Raw genomic sequence first — 27853 nt, 5'->3', positions numbered from 1 at the left:
GTAAGAACTAGAAAACGTTACGCAGTTAAGATTATTTTTAGGGTTTTGCAATTACTATAGAAGGTTTATAGCGCAATAGTTAAAGGATATTAAACCATTTACGCGATTAATAAAGAAAGAAGAACTATAGGTATAGGGAGAGGAACAGCAAGAACTCTTTAAGAAAGTTAAAGAGTTATTTACTTAGGAGCTAGTTCTTAAGATCTATTAACTAGGACTAGAGACGGTTATAGAAATAGATATATTAGACTTTATACTAGGAGTATATTTTATATAAAGGTATCTAGATAGATGGCATCTAATGGCATATTATAGTCGGAAAATAACACCACTAGAGTTAAACTATAACATCTATAATAAGGAGTTATTAGGTATAGTTATAGTACTAAAAAAATAGAGAGTATTCTTGTAAGGTATAGAAAAACTATTTATAGTTAAAACGGATTATAAGAACCTAATAGGATTCCTAATAATAAAGGAACTTAACTAAAGGTAAGTTAGATGGGCAGAGATGCTTATAGAATACTATTTTAAGATTTAATATACTAAGGGTATAGACAATACGCGAGCTAATGCGTTAAGTTAAAAGGCTAAACTATAAAATAACGATAAGCTATTAGGGGCTTTACTATAAAAAGATACAGATAGACTAATTAGGTATAATTATCCAAAAATTATAATAACTTAGGAGAATAAGTTAGAAAAGGTCTATAAGACACTAGAAAGCTTTTAGGTATAAAGAATTCTAAAAGTATAGCTAGAAGATCTATAGTCGGATATATACGAAAATTAAGAAGTAAAGTATATCCTAAGAAGTATAGCAGAGTAGTTTATGGAGGACTTCTATAAGGGACTAACTTAAGGATACAACAGAGCCATAGGCTTAGTGTTAAGACTCTAGGAGGAGTATATTATTAATAAAATCTAAAGGATAGCTAGAAGAGTTACTAAAAAGTATTTAGATTACTAAAGGAATAAACTAATAAGGCATAAGCCGTATAGAGGGCTATAACCTATTAAAACACCAGAGAGACTATAGGAGGTTATATTATAGAACTTTATTATTAAGTTACTAAAGTTAAGAAATCCTATTACCGGACAAGATTATAATATAATTTTAGTAATAGTAGACAAGCTTATAAAGTGGGGATACTTTATAGCCTATACAGAAGAAATCTTAGCGGAAGATGTTACTAGAATCTATATTAAAGAAGTGTTTGTAAGATATAGAGCACTAAGTAAAATTATATTAGATAGAGATCTAAGATTTATAGTAGCATTCTAGGAGGTATTCTTGGCGGAATAAGGAGTTTAAGTAGTAACTTCTACTATATATTATCCGTAGATAGACGGTTAAACGGAAAGATTAAACTAGATACTAGAGTAGTATTTAAGGTATTATATTAATTACGTATAGAATAATTAGGTATCGCTATTACTAGTTATATAGTTTGCATATAATATAATACCATAAAAAGGAATGGGTACGTTACTATTTAAGGCAAATTACGGATATAAGCTAAGAATATTATTATCGCTATATTAAGTAAAGAAGATAAGTAGTATAGCTAAGTAAAGAATAAAGAGTTTAATAAATCTTTATATAGACCTTATAGAAATAGCTAAGGTAGTACAGTAAAGAATAAAAAAGTATTACGACGCTAAGAGATCTAAGGGACTAGATCTTAAGGAGGGAGATAAAGTATGGCTACTACACAAAAATTTTAAAAGTCAACAACTAAGTAAAAAGTTAGACTATGTTAAACTAGGACCTTTTAAAATTATATAGAGAATTTTATCGGTTATATTTAAGTTAAACCTACTAGCTAAAATAAAGATCTACCCTATATAGTATATCGCGATACTAGAGCCAGTATATAGGAATATTAAGCCACTAGTTTACAAAGTAGACACGTATAGAGGTTAGAAAGAAGATAAATAGCAAGTTTTAAAAATTATTAGTTATAAGGATATCGACAATAAAATATGGTATAAGGTTAAGTGGATAAGCTATACTAAGACTACCTAGGAGCTACTAGAGAATTTAAAAAACGTTATAGGAAAGGTACAGGAGTATCAGAAGAGAAAAGGTTAGGCAATATTAATAAAAAAGAATCGCCAAAGAACGAACCACCTAAGGGGGACCTAGGAAGAGCAACTGCTAAACTACTTAGAGTTGTTTCCTTCTCTAATAGAAGAGAATTAGTTCTCTTATTACTAAGTTCCTATAGACCTTATTAAACAAGCTTCTATTCCTTTAAATAAACTTTCTTATAGATACGTTCTAAACACTAAAGACGAGTATAAGCCAGACGCTAAGCTTTAAGGACACGTGTAGACTCTTTTAAGGTATGCTAAACCTTAAGCAGCGCAGAGGCTAGCTTACTATTAAGCTTTATAGCGGTAGATTAAATATAAGACCCTATAATAAATTACTTAGGGAACTTAAAGACTATTAAGAGTTATAGGACGCGTATACTTAGCATTAGATATAGAATAAACGTCACATAATAAACGCATATTGGCGCGAGTACATTTAAAATAAAAGGAAGGTTGGCAACTAGAAGGACTCGCGATTATAATATAACTTAACCCCTCTTTCACATAATAAGAGCAAGGAATTGCTATTACTTTACTTAGTAACAGTATTAAGGAGACGGTACGAAGGCGACGCTTAACCTAAGAAAGAGAAGAAATTGCTTTAGGTATTATAAGTAACGATATTAACTAAATTAATTAGACGGATATTACACCTCTAGTAAACAACTTAGAGATATTAGGTATCTTTAAGGATAAAGATAAAGAGGAGGGAGATAGTATTATAGACGCTTTAAGTACAATATTATAACTACTTAGAGAAGAGTTAGAAGAAGCTAGTTAGTTAATATAAGCACGGTCTAGAATAGAACCCGTAGAACTATATAATGAGGAATAGTAAGCAAGTTATATAATAGTTAAACGTGTTAGCCGTATTAAATGTAAGGGACGTTACGTTTAATATAGATAAGATATATATTACGTATAAGAAGGATTTTATAGAAGTATAGTTGTGTATTTAAGGACCCTTAGTCCCTACCTAGATAGTTCCTTCCTTATAGTAATTCTTAGAATATAATTAGAGTTAATCTGTTAGGCAACCACTCCACCAGTTATTATTACGTTGTTAACTACTATCTTTACATTTCCTACACACCTAGCCTATTGACAGAACCCATTATAGTTCCTACTATAAGGTTCCGTTACAATATTAAGGACGCCTTTTAGAATATCTTACTTTCTATTAAAGCTTAACGCCTTATAGGGTTCTCCTAGAAGAGTATAGTGTATTTTAAACGTTGCCTCTTATTTGGCCTTTAAACTATACCCTTTTTATTTAATCTTTTTGCGGAGGGATTCTACTGGATACTTATTTAACATATCCTAAACGCCGCCTTAAAGCACTATCTAGATAACTTTATCTTTATACTTTCTAACGCTTCTATCCTCCCTTAATTACTTAGTGTATATAACTAATTAAGTAATAAATTAGGTATCTTATAAAACGAATTAAAGAATATTAAAGGCACTACAGCTAAAGTCCTAGGTTATATTATAGATACTCTAAAGTTTAAGCTATGTCTTTCTCCTTTAAAATAGGCTACTATAATTAAGGAGATTAATAAAGCGTTAAATGGTAGATCCCTAACGCTAGTTTAGAGTTAAAAACTGGCTAGTAGACTTGCTTAGAGCGCCCAGGTAATTAGGCTTAGGTATTTATATAACCGCTCTATCTAGGAGTTTATCTCTACTTTTATAAAGGTAGGTAGTTATCCTTACTAACAGCTAATAGCTAAACTTCGCCAAGACTTATTATAGTAGAGGGATACTCTTACCCTTTTAAATAGTATCCTCTTCTTTAATAATATAGATTAAAAATAATTTTATCTCTTCTTAGACGTATCTAGGATTCTTAGTTATAGGGCCTTCTTCTTCCTTAAGGATTCTTAAGGGATAATATGGCCGCCCTATTTGGTATCTCTACCCTAAGATAATTCTTTAAGCTGCTATCCTAATATAGAACACCGCCTTGCCCTAATTAATAAGCGGGAGGTCTAAGTAATTATAACCTCGTTTTAGCTTTAGGTAACGCGGTAGAAGTATAGCTTAGTCTATATCTATACGGATAACATAATAGCACTCTTAAAATTCTAGAATATAGTGGTAAAAGGACTGGGTAATTACCCGCTCCATAAAATCCTTTAACTAGCCGCAGCCTATAATATTACGCTCTATATAGAGTAGGTTTCCTCTATAGAAAACGGGCTAGCTAATACTCTATCTCGTTTTAATCGCAATAGGGTGTTATTACTATGCCCGTATTAGGATACTTCTGATTTACCGTTACTATACACTTTTTTATTATATTTAATCTAACGCTAAAATAGGAGACCTGGTCCCTTTTAAAGACCCCCTACCTAATTTTTGGATTAAGGTAAAAGCCCCCTTAGAATGCTTTGGCTAACTATTATAGCATAGCCTCTCTAATAGAATAAGAGATTTATACTATCCCGCAATTAAGAGTTAAGAGGGCTACTACAACCTTTATAGAGCGGTAAAGTACCTAGCGCCCCTCTACTACTTAGGAGAATAGATTACTTAATAGATCTTCGGTAATGCTAGTTTAGAAATAAGCCGTATTAAGCTTACTATAGTTAAAGCCTACGTCTCCGTAATTTGATCCTACTATATTAACGCTAATTATAACACCTCCATCTTTAATAATCCTATTATTAAGAGGATCCTAGACGGTGTAATATCTATAAATCCCTCTACTACGGCTAAAAGATTGCTAATTACTAAAGATATCCTTGCCTAATTAGTTACCCCAAATACCCAATCTATTAAGGATCTTAACTTTAACGCTGCCGTTACTACGGCCTTTACGGGATTCCTTTATTTAGGCGAGATTACCTATACTAAGGCTTAGAAAGATAGCCACGCCTTCTCTGCTATAAAATATACTAGAAACGATATAACGCTAGCAGAGGACTATATAATATTACGTCTAAAGCGTAGTAAAACGGATGTTAATTACTAAGGAGTCTTAATTATAATTGCCGCTTTAGGGTAACCTAAATGCGCAGTTCGAGCTATAAAATACCTGTTTAAAAACAACCCCTAACCCAAAAACGCCCCTCTCTTCTACTTTAAGAGATTGGCCTTTATAAGCTACGTGGTTAGGAATAAGCTAAAGTATAAAGTTGCCGCTCTTAGCCTCTACTCTAAGCTCTATAACGGATACTTATTTTAGAAAGGTGCTATTTAATACACTTAAGATAACGGTTTTATGGACGGCTAAATATAGTAACTGGGCTGGTGGTCCTTATAAGCGTTTTAGCTTTACTGTTTATTATCCCTAAAAGACCTATTTTAGCTAAGTGTAAACTTCTAATATAAAACGCCAATACCGTTTTTATTGTTACTCGCCCTAGATATAATAGGCGAAGGTATTTAGGCATAATAGCGTATAGGAGTGCCTATTTTGGCACGCTAATATATTAACTTGAATCTTTCCTTCCCCCCCTTTTTTTTTTTTTTTTTTTTCCTCTACTCTACCTTGTGTGGTACGGGCGCTGCGCTTCTGGGTCTATAGGCATTACATTTAGTTAAGGCAGGGTAATCCCCTGCAAATAGCCTTATAAATATACCCATTCTTAATTAATGCCTTTAAGCCCAGACCTACTAATCAGATTAATTCTTAATCCTCTTCTCCGCAAGTATGTAAATAATAGATAGATATATCTATGTGGCCAAGCGAGCACTGTAGTACCCCTGTATCTTAGTAACACTAACATTATTAACATTTATAAAATTGAGCCTTGCTTGCTTGCTTTCCCTCCTACCTATACCTTTTCTTTAGTTGCATATTTTGGGCTTTATAAATAGATACTGTAGTGATATGCTTGCGCACGGGTCTATGGGCATTACGTTTAGTTAAGGCAGGGCAATCCCCTGCAAATGGCCTTGCGAATATACCTATTCTTAATTGATGCCTTTAAGCCCGTACCCACCAATCAGATTAATTCTTAATCCTCTTCTCCGCAAGCGTGTGAATAATAGATTAATAAATATTAAAAATTAAAAATATTATTTTAAAAAATAATATATTAGCTTAAATATATATAATATTATTTTAAAACCATTATAAATAAAATTCCTTTATATATAAGTAGCTATATTTAAAATATTATTTAAATATCTTTTATAGGGGTAGAGTTATAGAAGGCTAAAGTTGGTAGATTTTGGTGTGTTTTGGGGTGGCTCGACCGGGTGGCTGGCTCGACCGGGTGGCTAAGACGTTATTTGTGAACAACATCAAAAAAGGTTCCTCGAAAACCTTGCCTAATAAAGTTAGCGTGAAAGCCAACTGAACCCGCGTGTAGTTTGCTGCTCACGCTAACCCCCTTACAAATTTGGTCTTGGCGGGAGATCACGACTCGCACTGGACTGACGAATACCCGCGAGCGCTAACTATATCCCTTTCTGAGTAATAAGGAGGCGGAGTTCGTTCCGCATCTGGGAGCGGACTATCCGCTCCTCGGGCATCGTTCGCCCTATCGAAGATCAAAAACAGAGTCTGCGACATCTCCGACGAGACGTGGATTGATCTAGATGTGAAGTCGTAGAGATGAACACATTAATACACACATTTAGAGGATATGTACTGCCAGGTTCAAGTGGAGTGAACTTGCTCTATATATCTAGGATTCTGCTATTCCCTAGCTCATGTCAGCATGTACTATAGATAACGTTGTCGATCTAAGAAGTACCTGGACCTATCTCCCTATCCTAAACCAGCTATTTGATGTTGATGATGAGGATGAGGAAGACAAAGAATGGCGGGCCAGAGAGTTCCGAGAGATAGTTGGGAGCATTGTTGTTCTAGAAAGTCCTCTCTCCATCGTCTCACTTGAACACCTCCTTGGCATACTGAACACAACCTACTTGATCATTGATGCGCTTGATGAATGCGTAGCAGACTTGCCGAAACTATTAGACTTTGTGGTCCGGAAGTCGGCCGGATCTCCTTGTGTCAAGTGGATCGTCCCCAGCCGCAACTGGCCCAACATCGAGGAACGGCTAGAGAGGGCCGGACATAAAGTGGGGCTGTGCCTCGAGCTGAACGCGGAGTCTGTCTCTACGGCTGTCAGCATATTCATCCAGCATAAAGTGCTTCGAGTGGCGGAGCAAAAGAAGTACAACGACAAAACGCGAGCCGCCGTGCTACACCATCTATCCTTAAACGCGAACAACACTTTTCTCTGGGTGGCTTTGGTCTGTCAAAACCTCGAGAATATCTCACGATGGAACACCGTCGCGAAGCTGAGCGCGTTTCCACCTGGGCTTGACTCTCTTTATAAGCGGATGCTGGAGCAAATACGCAACTCGGATAGTGCTAATCTCTGCGAGCGCATACCCGCGTCGATCGCAATCTTATACCGACCCATCACCTTGAAAGAACTGACGTCCCTTGTCGACATGTTCGAGGACGTGTCCGATGATCTCGAGTCGGTTGGAGAGATTATTAGGCTGTGCGGTTCGTTCCTCACTGTTCGAGAAGGCACCATCTACTTTGTGCATTAGTCTGCGAAGGACTTCTTGTTTAAAGAGGCATTCGATGAAATCTTTCCGTCCGGAGAGGGGGAGGCCCATTACCAAGTCTTCTTGAGATCACTCCAGGCCATGTCCACAACGCTACGAAGAGACATGTACAGCTTAGGTGCGCTAGGCTATCCCATTGAGTGGGTTAATCAGCCGGACCCAGACCCGTTAGCGGCGTCACGCTACTCGTGTATCTACTGGGTCGACCACCTCTTTGACTGGAATTCACACTCTTGTACAAATCAACGGGTCGACCTACAGGATGCGGGCGCTATCGAGGACTTTGTGAAAAAGAAATACCTTTACTGGCTCGAAGCTCTCAGCCTTTGCAGAGGCATGTCGGACGGTGTGGTTTCAATGGCGAAACTCGAGGCTTTACTCCATGTCTCGTTTATCTCCAATATATCGACAGGCCGTTGCAGCGAAGATGAACAGCGGAATAGCCATATCGACCAGGGCCTGGATTTGGTCCTTGCCCGGCCATTCTTCACCACGACATTCTATAGGGAACTCCCGGTGCTTAAGTGCACATGCAATCACCAAATCCAAGATCACAGCATTCTGACGTAAGAAACCCGGATCAGATGTAGAGAGAGCGTTTTGCCATATCTGTCGTGTATGTGGAGAGTACAACTGGCAGGAGAAACCTGCTGGGGGAATAATTGGTGAGTAGAGAACTGGCGGACAATTGATAAGGATAGTAAAGAAGGGGTTTGGAGCTCTGGGATGATGACATCGATATAACATTCATCGCAATGTTCCTTCTACCGCCTAGTTACATGTACTTGCCGGGTTCCGATTTAAGAAAACGTGCGTGCGTGTGTGCGTGTGCGCGTGTGAGTGTGTGCGTGCGTGCTTGCGTGCTTGCGTGCGTGCGCGGTTAATGAAGAACGAGCGGAACGGAGTATTTGATATTAGATTCCAAGATAGATGATTTTCAAAGGCCTCTACTGTCGGCAAGATGCTTGGGTCTCTTGAGACCATATTAGAGTCGTGAAAGCTGCAGTTGTTGAATCTAGAGTTGTAAACGAGAATTTACACAGTTCGCCCCGTGGGCACGACCGATCTTCAACCTGCAGTGGCCCATGCGAGGCTGAGAGATCCGCGTTCCTGCTCCAAAAATATACGCCAAAGATGCTAGTTACTTCTCTATGGTGAAAGAGATGGAGCGGGACGGATGAATTTAGCACCGTTTAGCACCCTTTCTAGCTTTTCAGGATTTATGTCGGTTGGTTACTTCTAATTTAACTAGCTGTTTGGCTATATCAATAAGTCGCCTCGGCATGGGTGAGGGGCCAATAAGTTGTTTAAATACGTTCCAGAGAACATATCTCGTGATTGCTTCTACACTGTTCGAGCCATTTCCTAAGCCGAGAAAAGTTGGCTTCGCATGCGGCATGGCTCTCAATCTCTCTGATCTCGGTAACTCCAGCCCGCTCGGCAGCAGAACCTAAGCGAGATGAGTACATGCAACCAGTTGTCTTCAGAACCGAGCGGATATACCCTTCAGCGCATACATCTCCACTTTTGGAGATGCCGCCCTTGAAGTGCTTCGAGGATTCGCCGACCGATCCCGGAAGACCCATCCTTCTGACCTGTTGCAAAGAGTTGAACGGGGCCTAGAGAGTCGACTTCCACTCCGTTCGTATCCAGATAACGAGTATAAGCGTCCAAGATTGTGCAGGATAGATACATTAGTCGCAGCTATAATCACCTTCTCGTCTATCAACGCGCAATAATGCTAACATAGCCATCTCGACCCCGTCCAGGATTTCGGAATCCGCAATACCCTACTAGTCGGCATGTCGGACCCTACGAGCTACACGGTTGGTTGGATCTGCGCTGTCACTACCGAGTATGTTTCCGCACGAGCCTTTTTCGACGAAGAGCACGAAGGACCAGAATATGTATCGGACAATGATAATAATGATTATACATTAGGCAAGATTGGGAAACACAACGTTGTCGTCGCTGTCTTGCCCGACGGGGAATATGGCACAGACTCCGCAACAAGTGTTGCTAGAGATATGCTACACAACTTTCCCAATATTAGAATTGGTCTAATGGTCGGTATCAGCGGCGGTGCGCCAAGTGAAAAGCATGATATCCGTCTAGGCGATATTGTGGTCAGCTCTCCTCGTGATGGGAAAGGAGGGGTGTTTCAGTACGACTTTGGCAAAACGATTTAAGATCAGAGCTTCCGAGAAACAAGATTCTTGAACCAGCCACCTACAGTCCTGCGGGCGGCAGTAAATGGGCTCAAGGCGCGGTATAAGGACAGCGGGCATCGGCTTGAAGAGGCTATAAGCAGCATTCTCGAGAAGAAGCAAAGACTGCGGCAGAAATACAAGCGACCTGACCTAAGTAGTGATAGGTTGTACCGAGCCGGGTTCGCCCATTCTCTAAACAATGAAGCCAGCTGTACGGCAGTCTGCGGCAATGATCCATCGAACGTAATACGCCGACATAAACGGACCGAGATGGAAGATAATCCAGCAATATATTATGGCCTAATTGCTTCGGGAAACCAGTTAATAAAGGACGCACTAATACAGGATATCCTTGCAAAAGAGAAGGAGGTACTGTGCTTTAAAATGGAAGCGGCTGGGCTGGTGAACCACTTTCCGTGTCTCGTTGTTCGCGGTATATACAACTATGCAGATTCCCACAAGAATAAGGAATGGCAAGGGTATGCAGCAATGGCGGCAGCTGCATACGCCAAAGACCTTCTCTATCGAATTGCGCCTAGCAGAGTAGTGGCTGAGAGGAAAATTACTGATATTCTTTCTACTGGTTTGTCAGCTTAATGAACTATATAAACCTTTTTTTTAACGAAATTTAAGTTAAGAAAGATATAAATAAAATGCGTGTTAATATTCAAGATACAGGTAATGCTGTTAAACACTTGGGATTCGAGCAGAGACGAGAAAAGATCGAACGTTGGCTATCGCCACCAGATCCCTCAACAAATTAAAACAAAGCCCTACAGCAACGCTACAAAGGTTTAGGCCTCTGGTTCTTACAGAGTGATATCTTCGCTACATGGAAGAGGCGGCAGAACTTCTTCTTATGGCTTTACGGCATTCCAGGATGTGGTAAGACGATTCTTAGCTCCACGATTATTCAAGATCTTAAAAGGACTATTCCCTGTCAATCTCTGCTCTACTTCTACTTTGACTTCAACAATACAGATAAGCAGACTCTTAAAAGTATGGTCCGGTCCCTTATCGTACAACTTTCATCCAAACACGAGGATAGTTGGCAGGGCTCCCAACGATAATGTTATTCATAAGCTTATCGCGATATGCTTATCGTTATGAAGCGATATAAATACGATATTGGCTTATGAATATCCATAAGCTTATAAATATGTGTTAATACTTTAAAGCTTTAGTGGTGGTGGTGGTGTAAAAGGGTAGTAAGGCGTTTGCTAGGACCATAAATACACCGCACGTCCCGACATATACTCATACATAGAAGTTCCTCCCCCCTTTCCTCCTAACTACCCCCAATCTATCCTTACGGCTCCATCTACTTCAGAATCTCTTCTTACTTACTCTGATAGCAAAGGAGGCGGAGGGTAGATAATAATTTAGGAGGACTCTGAGGATAATTGCCAACTCAACTTTACTAAGACTGGTGATATGGCTTATATAAGCCATTATCGCGATATTATCGCGATAATGAATATCTTAAGGCTCTTAATGATATGAATACGATAATTGGTATGAATATACATTCATTCATTATTGGGAGCCCTGATAGTTGGAAGTAATTGGATTTCCTTTTTTCCTCTTGCGAAGATGGACGTCGACAGCCGACTTGCGAATTACTTTGCAAGGCTTTCTTGCACATGATAGAGCAGGCCAAGGGAGTCTGGATTGTTCTAGATGCTCTTGACGAATGCCGTACAAGGAAAGGGCTACCGGCAGAAGGATTACTGTTGTGGACGAAAGAACTCCTAAACTCGGAGCAAAGGAACGTCCACCTTCTTGTGACAAGTCGGCAAGAACAAGATATTACATCCGGAGTAACTGAGCTTGCTTACATTGACGATATAGTGCCAATTGAGAGCGACCTAATTACTGATGATATCCGAGCGTACGTTCGTACGAGAGTGAGTGAGGATGAGGGCTTTAAGAGATGGCGAGCCAGACCGGACGTGCAGGAGGAGATTGAGACCCAACTTATAGAGAAGGCCGACGGGATGTAAGGTTAAATGTTTTCCTTATCAAGGTATATATTATCTACAAAGACATACTAAGAAGCGGCAGGTTTCGATGGGCTGCATGTCAACTTAACGCCCTAGAAAATTGTCTAGAATATTGTAGCCTCCAAAATGCTCTCGCATCCCTCCCGAAGACGTTGGACGAAACCTATGCCAGGATCTTACGTGGCATGCCTGACGAGCATAAGCTATATGCTACAAGAATTCTTCAATTCTTGACATTCTCCCGGCGGCTACTAAGGATTGAGGAGGCCGTCGATGCAATAGCAGTGGATACCGAAGGGAATCAACACTTTAATCCAAAAAATAGGATGCCTGATCCTCAGGAGATCACGCGTTACTGTTCAAGCTTGGTTGTCATGGTATATAATAAGGATGACAACCACATGGAGCTTCAACTAGCGCATTTCTCGGTTAAGGAATATCTGACATTAAACCGGCTTCAAAAAGATATCGCGCAAGATTTTAAGGAGGTCGCTGCCAAGGCATCAATTGCAAAAGTTTGCCTCACATATTTATTGCACTTGGACAAGGACATTCCAACAAATACAATTAGAGAGACTTTTCCGTTGGCGCAGTATTCGGCAAGATACTGGATGAGCCACGCTGTAATTGCTAAAGGCAAGGATGAAACACTGCAAGATTTCATTAAGGAGTTCCTCTGCTGCCATAGAAATATCTATAGGAACTGCTACAGACTCTATCGCCTAGATAATCCATGGGACAATAAACCAACCGATAGAGAAGAGGAACCGGCTTCTGCGTTGTATTACGCATCATTTGGAGGTTTAGTAAACGCGGTAAAGTACCTGCTGAGTCAAGGGGCCGGCGTTAACGCGCAAGGTGGATACTTCGGCACCGCGCTGCAGGCGGCATCGTTCGGAGGCCACGAGAAGATCGTCGAGCTGCTGTTGGGCAAGGGGGTACTTGGGCAGTCTCTTTGAGCTCAGCGACGTGTCACGTGACAGCGCGCGGGCCATCGTGTAGATATCTTCTCGGGACCTTCGAGCCCCTGAGATCCTTCCATATAGAGTATCATATGTATCATTCCATCAGCCTGCTCAGTGCCCTGACACCTTATATTAACCCAGGTCGTAACCGCGCTAAACTAGCCCCCCCGATATACAATAGGTATCGGAGGTCCGGGTTAGGCTTAGCATAACCTTAGGTTACGCATAACCCCCTAAGGTCCGCGACATATCGTCTAAATATTACCCCCCCCTTTTAGTGGTGGCCTCTACTTTTTAGACGCGTTTTTAAGGCCTAGGTTAGTACTAGGTTAGTATAAAGGACCTTATTACGCGCCTTTAACCTTATTGTCGCCTTAATAATCTATTTTTATGCCCACGCTAGCTCCTAGCTTATATAGGGCTTCTAGTTTTATATAGAACGGCCTACTATAATTCTAATTCTATAATATAGAGCTCTCTTCTTCTTCTCTATTAATATTTACACGCTTAGTAGCTTTATTTACCTATACCTACGCTACGCTTACGCGTCTTCCCCCTAACCTTTTACAAAGATAAAGTCTTTTAAAAATCTTCTTACCCTACGGTCTACTTTGCAGTTAAAGAAAGCCCCCCTAGCCTCCTTCTCTCCCTCCTCCTATAGCCTCTAAAACGAATTTAAGGCCTAAATATTACGGCTATATAATATTTATAAGGCCTAGCGCTTAAAAAATACTATAAGGGCGTATAAGCTAAAGTAAAAAGAATAGGAAGACTAATTGTTTGTACCAACTTAATGGTACAGGCGAGTCGTGTCTAGGGGCACGAAATACGTATGGTATCGTATGCTCATTTAGACGGTGGTGACTGTCGATTGTATAAAGCAGACTACGTGGTCTATATACTAATGCACCTCCCCCCTAATTAGTTAGTGCTTCATAAGTGCACCAAACGCGTAAGCGAGTAGTTAGTATACTAAACGCGTAAACGCGTACCTAGTGTACCGAACGCGTAAGCACGCGGTTAGTACAATAGGTGCTATAATTATACACTAGCGGTACTTGAAAAATGAAACCACCTGTATATAGTCTCTGTAATTGCTTTAATAAAACCATAAAACATAAAGGAAAATACATAGGAAATCTCCCCTAAGGTGCCGTCTAGGCTGCCTTCTAAACGGTGCTTTGAGCTGGCCATAAGTCCTACTTATAGTCCGTAAAATAAACCGTACGGCCTTTTAACGGGCCGTAAACGAGCCGTAAGTCAGATCTTAAGGGCCGCTAAGGCGCTAGTGCTAAGCGAGCCAATGGCGATTTTCCATCCCGGGGATAGAAAATCGTGATTGGTTAATTTAACTACCGCGGTAGAATAATAGGCTATACAAGCCGTACGGCCTTCTAACGGGCCGTAGACGTACCATAGATACTCCGTTAGTCTCGTTCCACCCATTCCGTAACTTCTAGGTTAAGCTTATTTGTATTAATTAGGGTTTTAAGGGCTTAATACGGCTTTGCCTTAGTCATAGCGTCTACTAGGTTATTTCCACCGCTAATCTATTTAACCTCCGTAATCTCGCGTTGTTTATAAACTTAACGTAAGCATATTAGGTCAACTATGAGCCTCTTTTCTTATATTATACCTAGCTTAACTAAGCAGTTATAGAGGGACTTTAAATCGGTGTATAAGACTAGGGGTAACTACTTTAGTTATAGGATCTTCTAGACTATTAATTTAATTGCGGCTGCTATATTAAAGCTATAGGCTAGTATATATAGTTTAGAAGCTAGTACACTTCGGGTTACTTATTTGCATTTAATTAAAGACTAGTACAGTATATTTACGTCTTAATTATGGTCCGTAAGTACAATTATAAAGCCGATTTGCGATAATAGATCCCTATTATTGGTAAAGGAGGCGTTTGTAAATACCATTACGCTAAGGGAATTTAGGTCTAGTGGTACTCTTATTATATTATCAATCTGCCATTAAATGCGCTTATTAAGCTGCTTAATATTTTCTTCTTATAAATCTACTGCCTGGGCCGCAAAGGATAAGTTATAGGCAGATTCGGGTTGGCAGACTGTAGCAATATAGGCGCCTCTTATACGCTGTGTAGCGTATTAATCCTTTATATTTACGGTTTTATAGGTCTCTCCGCGGGAACTAGTAAGGTCTATAGGCTTTACTATAATAGGCTTTAGGTTTTAAGCTTAGCGTTCCTAAGTTAGCTAAATTAAGTTACCCTTCTATATAATTAAGCCTCCGTTAAACTTAATTGGAGTTTACTTAGTTAACTGCTCCTATGGCTTTACTAGAAACTTAGCCTCTTATAGTTTGGTCTCTTCTATATTTATAAAAGTTTAGTCTACTAAAAAGAGGGTATTATCTATTTAAAGTCTAACAATACTAAGGCCGTTTAATAGGGTATGTAGGAGGTAAGGGTTATAGGTCGACTGCTTTATCTTAAGCTTACTAACGTGGTGTTAGTAGTATATTTTAAACTAATGGTTTCCAGCTTCTAGTACTCCGTAAAGTGGTTTTATAACCCGTAAAATTGTTTCTAGTTATAGATTAAGCTCAAGCAATGGCCGTATAAAGATATCCCTACTTAGGTAGGTATTGGATTGTATATAGGCTTATAAGATATCCCATAAGTAGAGAGCTACAGGTTTAGTTTGCTATAGTCCTAGCGTAAGTGCAAGTATAATCCATTAACTGACCTGTTAAATTATAGGCAATTGCGTAAGGACTAAGTCCTTTCCCTAGTTATTATAAGCTTATATAACGAGCCTTAACTTTTCAAAGGCTTTATTAGTACTAGGGTGCTTAATTTCGTTAATAAAGCGCGAGTTAAATATACGGACGCCTTATGGAATGTCTCTCTCTATTATAACCGCAAAGACGCCCTTTTTAAGTAGTCCGTTAATCTCTTTATGTTATAAGTCCGTAAAAGGGGTTTCCTATACTAGAACTGATATATCTATAGGCGGAGATTGCCTTACGGATATTCCTGCGGAGGTTAGGTAATTCTCTATTATAGGGTTCTTAGTTACGGGGTGCTTTCGGGGGCGTCCTCAGCCACGCTTTATAGCAGGTTTAGTAGGTTTAGTGGGTTTCTAGGGGACTTCTAGGGTAGGCAAGGGTACTTCTAGTTCGTCTAATTCGGCAGTCGCTTCTAGTTCGTCTGGCTTAACGTTATAGATATTTTTGGGCCAAAAGTAGGGTTTTACGGATGTGCTTCTAAAGCTAGTTAGTCTGCTAAGGAGTTATACGTAGAACGTTTTGTTTTCTATAGCCAGTAAATAGTAAGGTCCCGTCTAATTACCGCTTTCACGCTATATAAGGACTTTAGAATTAAGCGGGAGGTTATAAACTAAGGTCGTGTTTGGTCCGTTACGGTGATATAAGGCGCTATTAACTGCTTATTTAGCCCATAATTTGACTATTTCGGCTATTACCTTCCGTATTATAGCTGCTTATTCCGTAATAGATAGGGCAGAAGGGCCTAGGTTACTTATCCTTAGATAGGCTCCGTAGACCAAAAGGGTAGGTACTAGTCTATCTGGGCCAGCGGTGTTGTTAATGGCTTTTACGGCCATCTATAGAGCTAGTTCCTTTTAGATATCCTTACATTCGTCTATAATGATCTAGTAAGCTCTCCGTAAGGCTAGGTAAGCTCGCTTAATAAGCCTAACAGACTAATACGCCTTAACTAGAACAGCTTTTGTTAATATAGCTATAGCCGTAGTATACTGCTAAAATTCCTTACTAATAAAGTTCTTACTGGCGTCGTGGGTGATATACTACGGAGGTCTGACGTATATGTTGATTTAGTAGGTCCGTAAAATATCCCACATATACTTTATAGATATATTTTATAACTAGTAGGCGGCTTAATAATGGGTTACCTTATTGATTATATATAATACTAGGCTGCCGTTAATATATATAATATCTACGTATACTAAGTGGTTAAAGTTAAAATCCTTACAAAGGGTGAACTTAAATCGGCCTAGGGAACGTCCGTATTTCTAGCAGTAGGAGCAGTATTTAGTTAGGTAGTTAATTGCCTTCTTATTAACGTCGTCATGTCCAGAGCATTTAAGGACTCTATACAGCTTTTTAGCTAATAGGTGGCCGAAACGGCGGTGTAGGCGGTGGATTTCCATACTGGTGAGGTAGTATAGGTTATAGTCAAAAGATTCCTAAATGTACATCCGTAAGGTCTCTCCCTATATAAGGAACGGGTGTCCGAATTGTTGTGTAATTGGTAGGGTAATATGCTTGCTTCCTAGGGTAGTTATAGGGCTAATTAGGGTGTCCGTAACGTTATTATAGTATACCTATAACCTATCTATATCCGCAAGGTAGAGTAGGAAAGGGGTGTCCGCTTTTACTATATAGAAGTTAACTAGGCTAATTAGAGTCTTAACTGCTACTAATCTGATTAATACGGTTAAGCTAATACTAAACTAGACGTTTACGGCCCCAGTTTGCGTAATATTAATGTCCGTATTATCATTTATAGTGTTCCTATATATAAGGTATTGTCTGTAACCTATAATAGACTTCTTAGAGGTACCTATGTCGATTATAATATTGTAGAATTCCTTAGGGGTATAGCGTTCTGTGGTAATATATACAAATAGGTCCTGTTTATAGTCCGTAATGTTTATAACAGGGGTATTTATGGACTGGTTTTTGGGCGTAATTAAGTATACAAAGGAACGGTTAGCTAATACGGTCGTAATATTAAAGGCTTAGCTGTCTATAAAAGGTCCGAAAGTGGTTAAGAATGTCTCTAAGGTCTCCTATTCCTAAGTATTTGAGTTAAAGTTAATTATAAGGGCTTCTATTAACTCGTTAGGAGGCTCCTCTACTTCCTCTCCTTTATATTCTAAAATGAACTAGTTAATCTAGTTATTAAGTCTCTTCCTAGACTTATTATGTTTTTCCTAGGTATACCTTATAGACCAATATCCTTCCTTACCACATATAAAGCACTTCTAATTGGTTTATTTGTGGGGATATGCTTTTATATAAAAGTTACTTTAGTAGTTACGGGCAAGACTTAGTTGGTGTGGGTACTACTAGCGGTAGCGGCGGTCCGTAAAGTAGGCATCTAAGTTAGTTTGCGGATTTTATAGGTTTGTAATAAAGGCTTAAGTACTGCCTAGCGGGTTTAAGGCTTTATATGTTATAATAGAGGACTATAAATCGTTAATAAGGCCGGCTACGGTATCTGCGGGCTTATAGTAAGCGTATTTACAGGGTTCTATTTCCTAGTAAGCCGTAATAAGTTTATTGTGTAGGAAGTCGTCCGTTTAAAGCTTAATATTAAAACCGTGCTATAGGTGGCGGAGGTCTTTAATAAGGATTTGCAGGCACTCTATGGTCGATTTTTCAGTATTCTTGTCTATTACGGTCCATAACTTAGTCGCATTCCATTAGGTAAGGATGTTACGCCTATATTCCGGCCCTTTAAAGTAGTTATATATAGCCTTATATAGCTTATTAAAGGGAACACTAAGGGGGTTACTCTTAAGGTTGGTGTAGTAGTGGTCAAGTACTAGGCCGCATAGCATAGTAGAGTAGGCTTGGCTAAACTCCTATTTAGGAATATNNGNCTTCTAATANAGGTCNGTAAAGATAGTNAGTTTAAAGTNAAAGTTNTCGTTTTTACNNCTATACTTAGATTNNTCGGTATAGAGCTTAGCTAGGTTAGCTAGCTCCTTACCGTAGGTCTTTACTTAGGTAAGTTACGGATCTATAGCTTATGGATTTGTAGCTTGTGGATATATAGCTTACAGATTTATAGCTTGCAGATATATAGCTTACGGATCTATGGCTTAAATAACAGAAGGGGTTTGGTCCGTATTTTGGTTTATAGGGGTATTATAGTCCGTAATTTAGGTTACGGGGGTATTGCGGTTTGTAATTTGGGTTATAAGGGTATTACGGTTCGTAATTTAAGTACTAGGTATGCTTTAGCCTATAAGATTAATTCCAAAACTGCTTAGGTTTATAGGACGAATTTGGTTAAGAGGGTTAGGTATAAGGCTAGCGATTATATTAAGTTTAGAAGAAGCAAAGAGTTCCTTAGTAGTATTAAACTGGTCTAGGATTTCTTCCTTAGTCCATTTTATTTGGTCCTCCTTATATATTATATTATATAAGGACTATGCTACAGTAACTCGTTTGTCCCTTTTAACCCATACGCCTTAGTGACGTAAAAGGGTTCGTAGGTTGTGGATGGTAGTAGGGTTGCAGGCCTTAAAAATAGCTTCTGTAAAGTCCGCAGAGTCTTCCTGGTACTATTCCCATAGGTCGTCGTTTATAAACTTAAAGTATTTGTACTTAAGGGTTTTAAATTTAATATAGTTATTGATGTCAGTTATAGACATAAGGTCGACTCCCTGCCTCCACTTTTCTTAACCTTTATTAACTTGCTTATTAATATCTGCCATACTGTATAGTATAGTGCGTAGCGGGTAGAGGAGGTCTTGTAGTGGTCCGTAAAATCAGTTAACGGGTCCGTAATGGTTTATAGAAGGGTGAGGGTGTCTATAAGGGGTCTTAATAGGTCTATAGTGGTCCGTAGAGGGGTAGGAGGTCTCCGTAAGGGGTCTAAAAAGACGTTAGAGGTATTAAAAGAGGGTGTAGTAAGAATAGGGGTTTAAGGTTTAAAGGTAGGGGGTTCTGTATAGGTCTGTATTCGCGTCTATTATACTTCTAGTAAACTGTACTAAGACTTAAATAAGTATATAGAGTTAGAGATAAGTCCGCAATCCCTGACTTCTAACCTTCTAGTAGGTCGTACTAGGAGTCTAAACGGGTGGTCGCTGTCGTATATTGCTTGGTAGGAGGTATTAAGTGATTGCTAATCTATGCGCGCTTACTAATTAGTGTTTATACTAACTTAATGGTACAGGCGAGTCGTATCTAGGGGCACGAAATACGTATAGTATCGTATGCTCATTTAAACGGTGGTGACTGTTAATTATATAAAGCAGACTACGTGGTCTATATACTGATGCACCTCCCCCCTAATTAGTTAGTGCTTTATAAGTACACTAGACGCGTAAGCGAGTGGTTGGTATACTAAACGCGTAAACGCGTACCTGGTGTACCGAACGCGTAAGCACGCGGTTAGTATAATAGGTACTATAATTATACACTAATATATAAGACTAAAAGGTAATATAGACAGCGCCTAGGTAATAGAAGATAAGCTTTACCTATTTTTAAAGCAGTAAGTTATTAACTAAAAATTATAGGCTGCTAGCTATTAAAAACGGAAGTTAAAATATAAAAAGATATAAAAAGATAGTAAGTGGGCCAAAAAGAAGTAGAAGATAGTTAAGCGGGTAGGGCAGCTAGGGGGGAAGGTAGCTATAAGGGTAGCTGTAACGGAACCTTGTAGCAAGTACTATAATAGGCTTATTATTAGGCTAGGTATATAGGTAATGCAAATTAAAGTTAATAACGTAATAATAACTGGTGGAGTAGTTGCCTAATAGATTAACTTTAATTATATTCTAAGAATTACTATAAGGAAGGAACTATCTAGGTAGGGACTAAGGGTCTTTAAATACACAACCGTACTCCTATAAAATCCTTTTTATATATAATATACGTGTTATACATATTGTATATACGTTCCTCCTATATACTGCGTATACTGCGTATAACGTTATATAACCTTAGTTACTATTCCTTATTATATAGCTCTATTGGCTCTATCTTAGACTATACCTAAATTAACTAACTAGCTTCTTCTAACTCCTCTCTAAGTAGTTATAATATTATACTTAAAGCGTCTATAACACTATCTCCCTCCTCTTTATCTTTATCCTTAAAGATTTCTAATATCTCTAAGTTGTTTACTAGAGGTATAATATCCGTCTAATTAATTTAGTTAATATTGTTACTTATTATACCTAAAGCTTTTTCTTCCTTATAGGCGCAACGTCGTGCTTATACTATTGCTGCGATATTATCTCTTAGTAAGATTATGCTATCTCCATATTCTTATTATTTAAAAAAGGGATTAGTTTATATTACGTTAGTAAACCTATCTTTATAATAACCGTCCTCTTATTTAAAGTGCACTAAAGTGAATATTTATTTATCCTATAACGCTCGCTCTATTTCTAATACTAAATATATATAACCTATTACTTTTAATAGTCGTCTGGTTCCCTAATTAATTTATCTTAGGGTGTTATATTTAATCTACTGCTATATAGCTAGATAGTAAACTATCTTAAGCCCTAGCTAAACTGGAAAGTTCTTATAATATAGAGCAAAAGGCTCTTAAGGCCTATATTACGGCGTTTGCTTAGTTACTCTATCTTAAAAAGGTTTATAAGAAGGTTTATTTTAAGGAGTAGAAACTTATAGAATAGGGTCTATAGAAACTTAGTAATAAAAAAAACGGATTCTCTTTTAACTAAGAAGGAAATAGATCTAAGTAGCTCGGCAACTACTCTTCTTAGGTCCCCCTTAAGTAACTTATTTTTTAGTAATTTTTTTTATTAATACTGCCTAACCTAATTTCTTTTAATACTTCTATACCTTTCTTATAGCGTTCTTTAAATTCTCTAGTAGCTCCTAGGTAGTCTCGTTATAGCCTATCTACTTAACTTTATACTACGTTTTATTATTAACATCCTTATAACTAATAATCTTTAAAACTTACTATTTGTCTTCCTCCTGTCCTTTATATATATCTACTTTATAAACTAGTGGCTTAATATTCCTATATACTGGCTTTAGTATCACGATATGCTATATAGGGTAGATCTTTATTTTGGCTAGTAGGTTTAACTTAAATATAACTAGTAAAATCCTCTATATAATTTTAAAAGGTCCTAGTCTAACGTAGTCTAACTTCTTACTTAGTTATTAACTCTTAAAATTTTTATATAGTAGCTATACTTTATCTCCCTCCTTAAGATCTAGTCCCTTAGATCTCTTAGTATTATAATACCTTTTTATTCTTTTCTATACTTTCTTTATTAATTCTATAAGGTTTATATAAAGATTTATTAGTATCTTTATTCTTTTTTTACCTATACTACTTATTTTCTTCGCTTATTGTAGTAATAATAATGTTTTTAGCTATATCCATAATTTGCCTTAAATAATAATGTGCCTATCCCTTTTTATAGTGTTATATTATATATAAACTATATAACTAGTAATAATAATACCTAATTATTTTACGCGTGATTAATATAGTGTCTTAAATACTGCTTAAGTGTTTAATTTAACCTTTTTATTTAACCGTCTATCTACGGATAATATATGGTAGAAGTTACTACTCTAACTCCTTATTCCGCTAAGAATACCTCCTAAAATGCTGCTATAAATCTTAGATCCCTATCTAATATAATTTTACTTAGTACTCTATATCTTATAAATACTTCTTTAATATAGATTTTAGTAATATCTTTTGCTAAGATTTCTTCTATATATGCTATAAAGTATCCCTACTTTATAAGCTTATCTACTATTACTAAAATCGCGTTATAATCTTGTCTAGTAATAGGGTCTCTTAATTTTAGTAACTTTATAATAAAGTCCTATAATATAACCTCCTATAGTCTCTTTGGTATTTTAATAGGTTATAGCCCTCTATATAGCTTATATCTTATTAAGTTATCTCTTTAATAATCTAGATATTTTTTAATAACTTTTCGCGCTAAGCCCTAGATTCTATTAATAATGTACTCCTTTTAGAGTTTTAATACTAAGCCTATAGCTCTATTATGTCCTTAAGTTATTCCCTTATAGAAATCTTCTATAAATTACTTAGCTATGCTTCTTAGGATATACTTTACTTCTTAATTTTTGTATATATCTACCTATAGATCTTCTAGCTATACTTCTAGAATTCTTTATACCTAAAAGCTTTCTAGTGACTTATAAACCTTATCTAGTTCTTCTTAAGTTACTATAATTTTTAGATAATTATACCTAATTAACCTATCTATATCTCTTTGTTGTAAAGCCCCTAATAGCTTTTTATTATTTTATAGTTTAGCTTTTTAACTTAAAGCGTCTACTCGCGTATTATCTATACCTTTAGTATACTAAATCTTAAAATAGTATTCTATAAGCATCTCTGTCCATTTAACTTATCTTTAGTTAAGTTCCTTTATTATTAAGAATCCTATTAGGTTTTTATAATCTATCTTAACTATAAATAGTTTTTTTTTACCTTATAAGAATACTTTTTATTTTTTTAGTATTATAACTATACCTAATAACTCCTTATTATAGATGTTATAGTTTAACTCTAGTAGTATTATCTTTTAACTATAGTATGCTACTAGGTGCTATTTATCTTAATATTTTTATATAAAGTACGCCCTTAGTATAAAGTCTAATGCATCTATTTCTATAACTATCTCTAATCCTAGTTAATAGATTTTAAAAACTAGCTCCTAGGTAAATAACTCTTTAACTTTTTTTTAAATAGTTCTTTTTATTTCTTTTCCTATACCTATAGTTCTTCTTTCTTTATTAGTTATATAAATAGTTTAATATCCTTTAACTATTGCGCTATAAACCTTCTATAGTAATTGTAAAACCCTAAAATCAATCTTAACTGCGTAATATTCTCTAGTTCTTACTAATTTACTATAGCCTTAATCTTCTTTAGATCTATACTAAGTTAGCCTAGTTTAATAATAAATCTAACGAAATTAGTCTTCTTAGTAAAGAACTTATATTTCTTAATTGCTACTAGCATCTATTTCTCTTATAGTCTCTTTAAAACCTATTTAATGTATTTCCCGTATTCTTCCTTAGTTATTAAGTAGATAATAATAATATTAAAATATACCATAACAAATTTATCTAAGTACTCTCCTAATATATTATTAATACGCTTTTAGAATATTGCTAGTACGTTTATAAGCCCGAATTGTATAACTAATAGTTTATATAGTCCTTCCTTTAACCTAAAGGCTGCCTTTTATTTATCGCCTTCCTTAATTCTAATCTAATAGTATACCTATCTTAGATCTATCTTCGTAAAGATTTACGCGTTACCTATCCTATCTTAAATCTCGCTAATTAAGGGTAAAGGATACCTATCCTTTTTAGTGATACTATTTAACTATCTATAGTTAATATATAGCCTTAGTTTGCCGTTCTTCTTTAGTATAAATAGTACTAAATAACCCGCTAATAACTGCGATGGTTTAATATATCCCTTTTATAAAATTTCTTAGATAAACTCTTTTAATACTCTACCCTCTTCTTCGGTAAGCTTATAGATTAAAAAAAACTTTAGACTTATTTCTAGTTCTAATTCTATCTTATAGTTCTATACTATATACTCTAATAGCTTTTTACTTTTAGGTGACCATAGTTTCTTACTATATTTGTAGTATCTCTTTAGTATATAGCTTAACCCCTTTTCTATTTCTTTATAGGTTGCTCCTACTTAGTACTATACTAACTTAGCTTACTAACGCATTTTGCGTTATTAAGTATCCCTAATATTAACCTAACCTATAATCTAATTAATCTTTAGATTATATTTCTATAACTAAGGCATTCCTAATACTGCCTTATTATTCCCTAATAGTAATATATTAAAAGACATCTCGATTTATCTCCTTTTAATAGTTAACTAAATAGGTCCTATTTTAAGATTAATAATCCCTCCTCCGTAGGCTATTAGATCTCCTAAAATTATAACTAATAGGTAAAGATGCTCCTTTTTCCTATATAGTAACCCTATTCTTTTAACTACTATTAGTAAAATATAGTTCCTTATTACTCCACTATCTATTAATACTTTAAACTATTAATCTTACTACTTAACTTATAGGTTTAGGTATTGTCCTTAAATTCCTTTAAGGGTCTAAGGCTCTACTACTAGTTCCCTTTAGTTCTATAGGCCTCTACTTTTCCTAACTATTAGCTGCTTAATCCTATTTATACTTAGTCCGTCTTTAGCTAATATTTAATTTGCTTTTTATCTTTAATATACTATAGATACATATTTTTTAGGCATTCTTACTACTATTATTTATCTAGGTATTCTTCCGTAAGGAATCTTTCTAGTTAAAGTATTAAGTCCCCTTAGGTTTATACTTCTACTAAATGCTAACCATGTATATACTTAACGTTTTAGTATTTTGCCTTATCTAGTACCTAATATATCCTTACTAGATACTTTTAGTTCTTATCTTTAGGTGCTCTATATATATTATATATATTATCTATATATACAATCCATACCAATATATAATATACTTAGTGTCTTAGGTTAACTCTTAGCTTATCTTTATCTTTAAGTTTAAACCTTTCTTATATTAATCTAAGTATTACGACTTTATTTATAGGTACTAAGATTTACCTCTTACTTCTCTAGTCCTCTAATTACTCCTTTAGATCTTTTAACGTTATAATTAAGATTTCTTTTTTTTCGCGTCTCGCAAGTAAATCTTTAAAGTCTTTTTACTTCTTAATCTTGTTAATAGTCCTTATTTATATCTTAAAATCTTCGTCCTATAGGATTCTTAATCCTAAGCTTGCTTCTATCTTAAGCTTTACTCCTACCTTAGTCTAACTAGGCTTAGGTATTCTTATCTTATCTTAAGAGTCTTATACCTATAGAAAACTTTATCCCAAGCTTATTTATATATCTTTAAACTAAGCTATTACTCTACTTTATTAGTTGCTATCTATTATAGGTCCTTAGGTATACCTTATCTCTTCTTAAGAGTCTTAGTCGTCTCTTATCTCGTCTTAAAAATCTTAAGCCTTTAGCCTTTTACCTTTATTAAGTGCCGAAGTAGTTTACTATTCTACTTCTCTTACGTTTTATAAAATAATAAATATTATATCTAATAGGGTCTTAATCCCTATTTTATAGTAGAATTATTCTTTACCTCTTTTATAATATCTCTAAGGTCTATATACTCTTAGTAAGCTACTTTTATTACCTTATTATTATAGAATGTTTCGCCTATATTAAACTTGTTATCTTTAATATCTAATCTACAAACTAGTTTATTAGTTCCTCTATACTTTAAGGATTTTAGCTCCTATAGCTAATAGCTTATACTATACTTAGCGTCTTTATAAATTTAGTATATGTTATTATAATAAAACGCGAAACTTTTAATTAAATACTCTTTTGTTCCTTATAGTATACTATTATCCCTTTATATATATATATCTTTTACTATTAGTCTAGTTTCCTTTATTATATAGTAGCCCTAACTATCTTTATAATCCCTTATAAAGTAACCTTATTTCCCGCAATTTATATAAGCTCTATCTTTAAACTATTAACTTTACTATAGAGTCTGTAACGGAACCTTATAGTAGGAACTACGATGGGTTCTGTTAATGGGCTAGGTATATAGGAAATGCAAAAACAGTAGTTAACAACGTAATAATAACTAGTGGAGTAGTTGCCTAATAGATTAACTCTAATTATATTCTAAGAATTATTATAAAGAAGGAACTATCTAGGTAGGGACTAAGGGTCCTTAAATACACAGCCGTACTCCTATAAAATCCTTCTTATACGTAATGTATATCTTATCTGTATTAAACGTAACGTTTTTTATATTTAACGTAGATAACACGTCCAACCATTATATAACTTACTTACTATTCTATATTATATAGTTCTACGGGTTCTATCCTAGTCTATACCTATATTAACTAACTAGCTTCTTCTAACTCTTCTTTAAGTAGTTATAATATTATACTTAAAGCGTCTATAATACTATCTCCCTCCTCTTTATCTTTGTTCTTAAAGATACCTAATATCTCTAGGTTATTTACTAAAGGTATAATATCCGTCTAATTAATTTAGTTAATATTATTGCTTATTATACCTAAAGCAATTTCTTCTCTCTCTTAGGTTGAGCGTCGCCTTCGTACCGTTTCTTTAATACTATCGCTAGGTAAAGTAATAGCGATCCCTTACTCTTATTATATAAAAGAGGGGTTAAGTTATATTATAATCGCAAGTCCTTTTAGTTACTAACTTTCCTTTTATTCTAAATGCACTCGCGCTAATATACATTTATTATATAACGTTTATTCTATATCTAATATTAAGTATATGCGTCCTATTACTCTTAATAGTTTTTAAGTTCCCTAAGTAATTTATTATAAGGTCTTATGTTTAATCTGCTACTATAAAGCTTAATAGTAAGCTAGCCTTTACGCTGCTTAAGGTTTAGTATGCCTTAGAAGAATCCATATATGTCCTTAAAGCTTAGCGTCTGGCTTATACTCGTCTTTAGCGTTTAAAATGTATCTATAAGAAAGTCCGTTTAAAGAAATAGAAACTTATTTAATAAGGTCTTTAGAAACTAGGTAATAAGAAAACTAACTCTCCTTTTATAGTAAGGGAAACAACTCTAAATAGTTTAGTAGTCGCCCTTCCTAGGTCCCCCTTAAGTGACTTATTCTTTAATAATCCTTCTTTATTAATATTACCTAATCTATTTTCTTTTAATACTTCTATACCTTTCCTATAGCGTTCTTTAAATTTTTTAGTAGCTCTTAGGTAGTCTTAGTGTAGCCTATCTACTTAACCTTATACTATATTTTATTATTAATGTCCTCGTAACTAACAATCTTTAAAACTTACTATTTATCTTCTTCCTGCCCTCTATACGTGTCTGCCTCGTAAACTAGTAGCTTAACGTTCCTATATACTGGCTCTAGCATCACGATATACTATATAGGGTAGATCTTTATTCTAGCTAGTAGGTTTAACTTAAACGTAACTAGTGAAATCCTTTATATAATTTCAAAAGGTCCTAGTCTAACGTGGTCTAACTTCTTACTTAGTTATCAACTTTTAAAATTTTTATATAGTAGCTATACTTTATCTCCCTCCTTAAGATCTAGTCCCTTAGATCTCTTAGCATTATAGTACCTTTTCATTCTTTACTGTACTGCCTTAGCTATTTCTATAAGGTTTATATAAAGATTTATTAAAGTCTTCATTTTTTGCTTAGCTTTGCTACTTATTTTCTTTACTTAA

General features: G+C 36.0%; 4 protein-coding genes across 4 annotated transcripts; 3 read left to right on the top strand and 1 right to left on the bottom strand.

The window, feature by feature from the left end:
• Window positions 1-6765: 6765 nt before the first annotated feature.
• K441DRAFT_569085 (uncharacterized protein) lies at window positions 6766-7623 on the top strand (the record flags this gene model as incomplete). The annotated part of the gene is made up of 1 exon (XM_067643849.1): window positions 6766-7623. The coding sequence occupies one exon, from the start codon at window positions 6766-6768 to the stop codon at window positions 7621-7623; it is 858 nt and encodes a 285-aa protein (XP_067502247.1).
• Window positions 7426-8488, top strand: K441DRAFT_725862 (uncharacterized protein). The gene has a single exon (XM_067654135.1). It carries the CDS (start codon window positions 7723-7725, stop codon window positions 8209-8211), a length of 489 nt encoding a protein of 162 aa, XP_067502246.1. The 5' UTR covers window positions 7426-7722; the 3' UTR covers window positions 8212-8488.
• K441DRAFT_662342 (uncharacterized protein) lies at window positions 8234-8741 on the bottom strand (the record flags this gene model as incomplete). Its single annotated transcript, XM_067649021.1, has 1 exon — window positions 8234-8741. A coding segment is annotated over exon 1 (209 nt), but the record flags the coding sequence as incomplete, so codon positions are not given.
• A 1763-nt stretch (window positions 8742-10504) lies between these two features.
• On the top strand, window positions 10505-11854 carry K441DRAFT_678587 (uncharacterized protein; the record flags this gene model as incomplete). The annotated part of the gene is made up of 4 exons (XM_067651174.1): window positions 10505-10529; window positions 10650-10736; window positions 10833-10850; window positions 11502-11854. 4 exons carry the CDS (start codon window positions 10505-10507, stop codon window positions 11852-11854), a joined length of 483 nt encoding a protein of 160 aa, XP_067502244.1.
• Between the last annotated feature and the right edge of the window lie 15999 nt (window positions 11855-27853).

This window comes from Cenococcum geophilum (genome assembly GCF_001692895.1).
Source record: "Cenococcum geophilum 1.58 unplaced genomic scaffold K441scaffold_30, whole genome shotgun sequence".
In the NCBI taxonomy this organism is placed as follows: Eukaryota; Fungi; Ascomycota; class Dothideomycetes; order Gloniales; family Gloniaceae; genus Cenococcum; species Cenococcum geophilum.
Note: the sequence above shows the minus strand (reverse complement) of the source record. Positions and strands in the feature narration are given on the sequence as shown.

Coding starts and splice junctions, on each gene's coding strand:
- K441DRAFT_725862 (XM_067654135.1), top strand. CDS start 7,723: ATGTCCACAACGCTACGAAGAGACATGTACAGCTTAGGTGCGCTAGGC.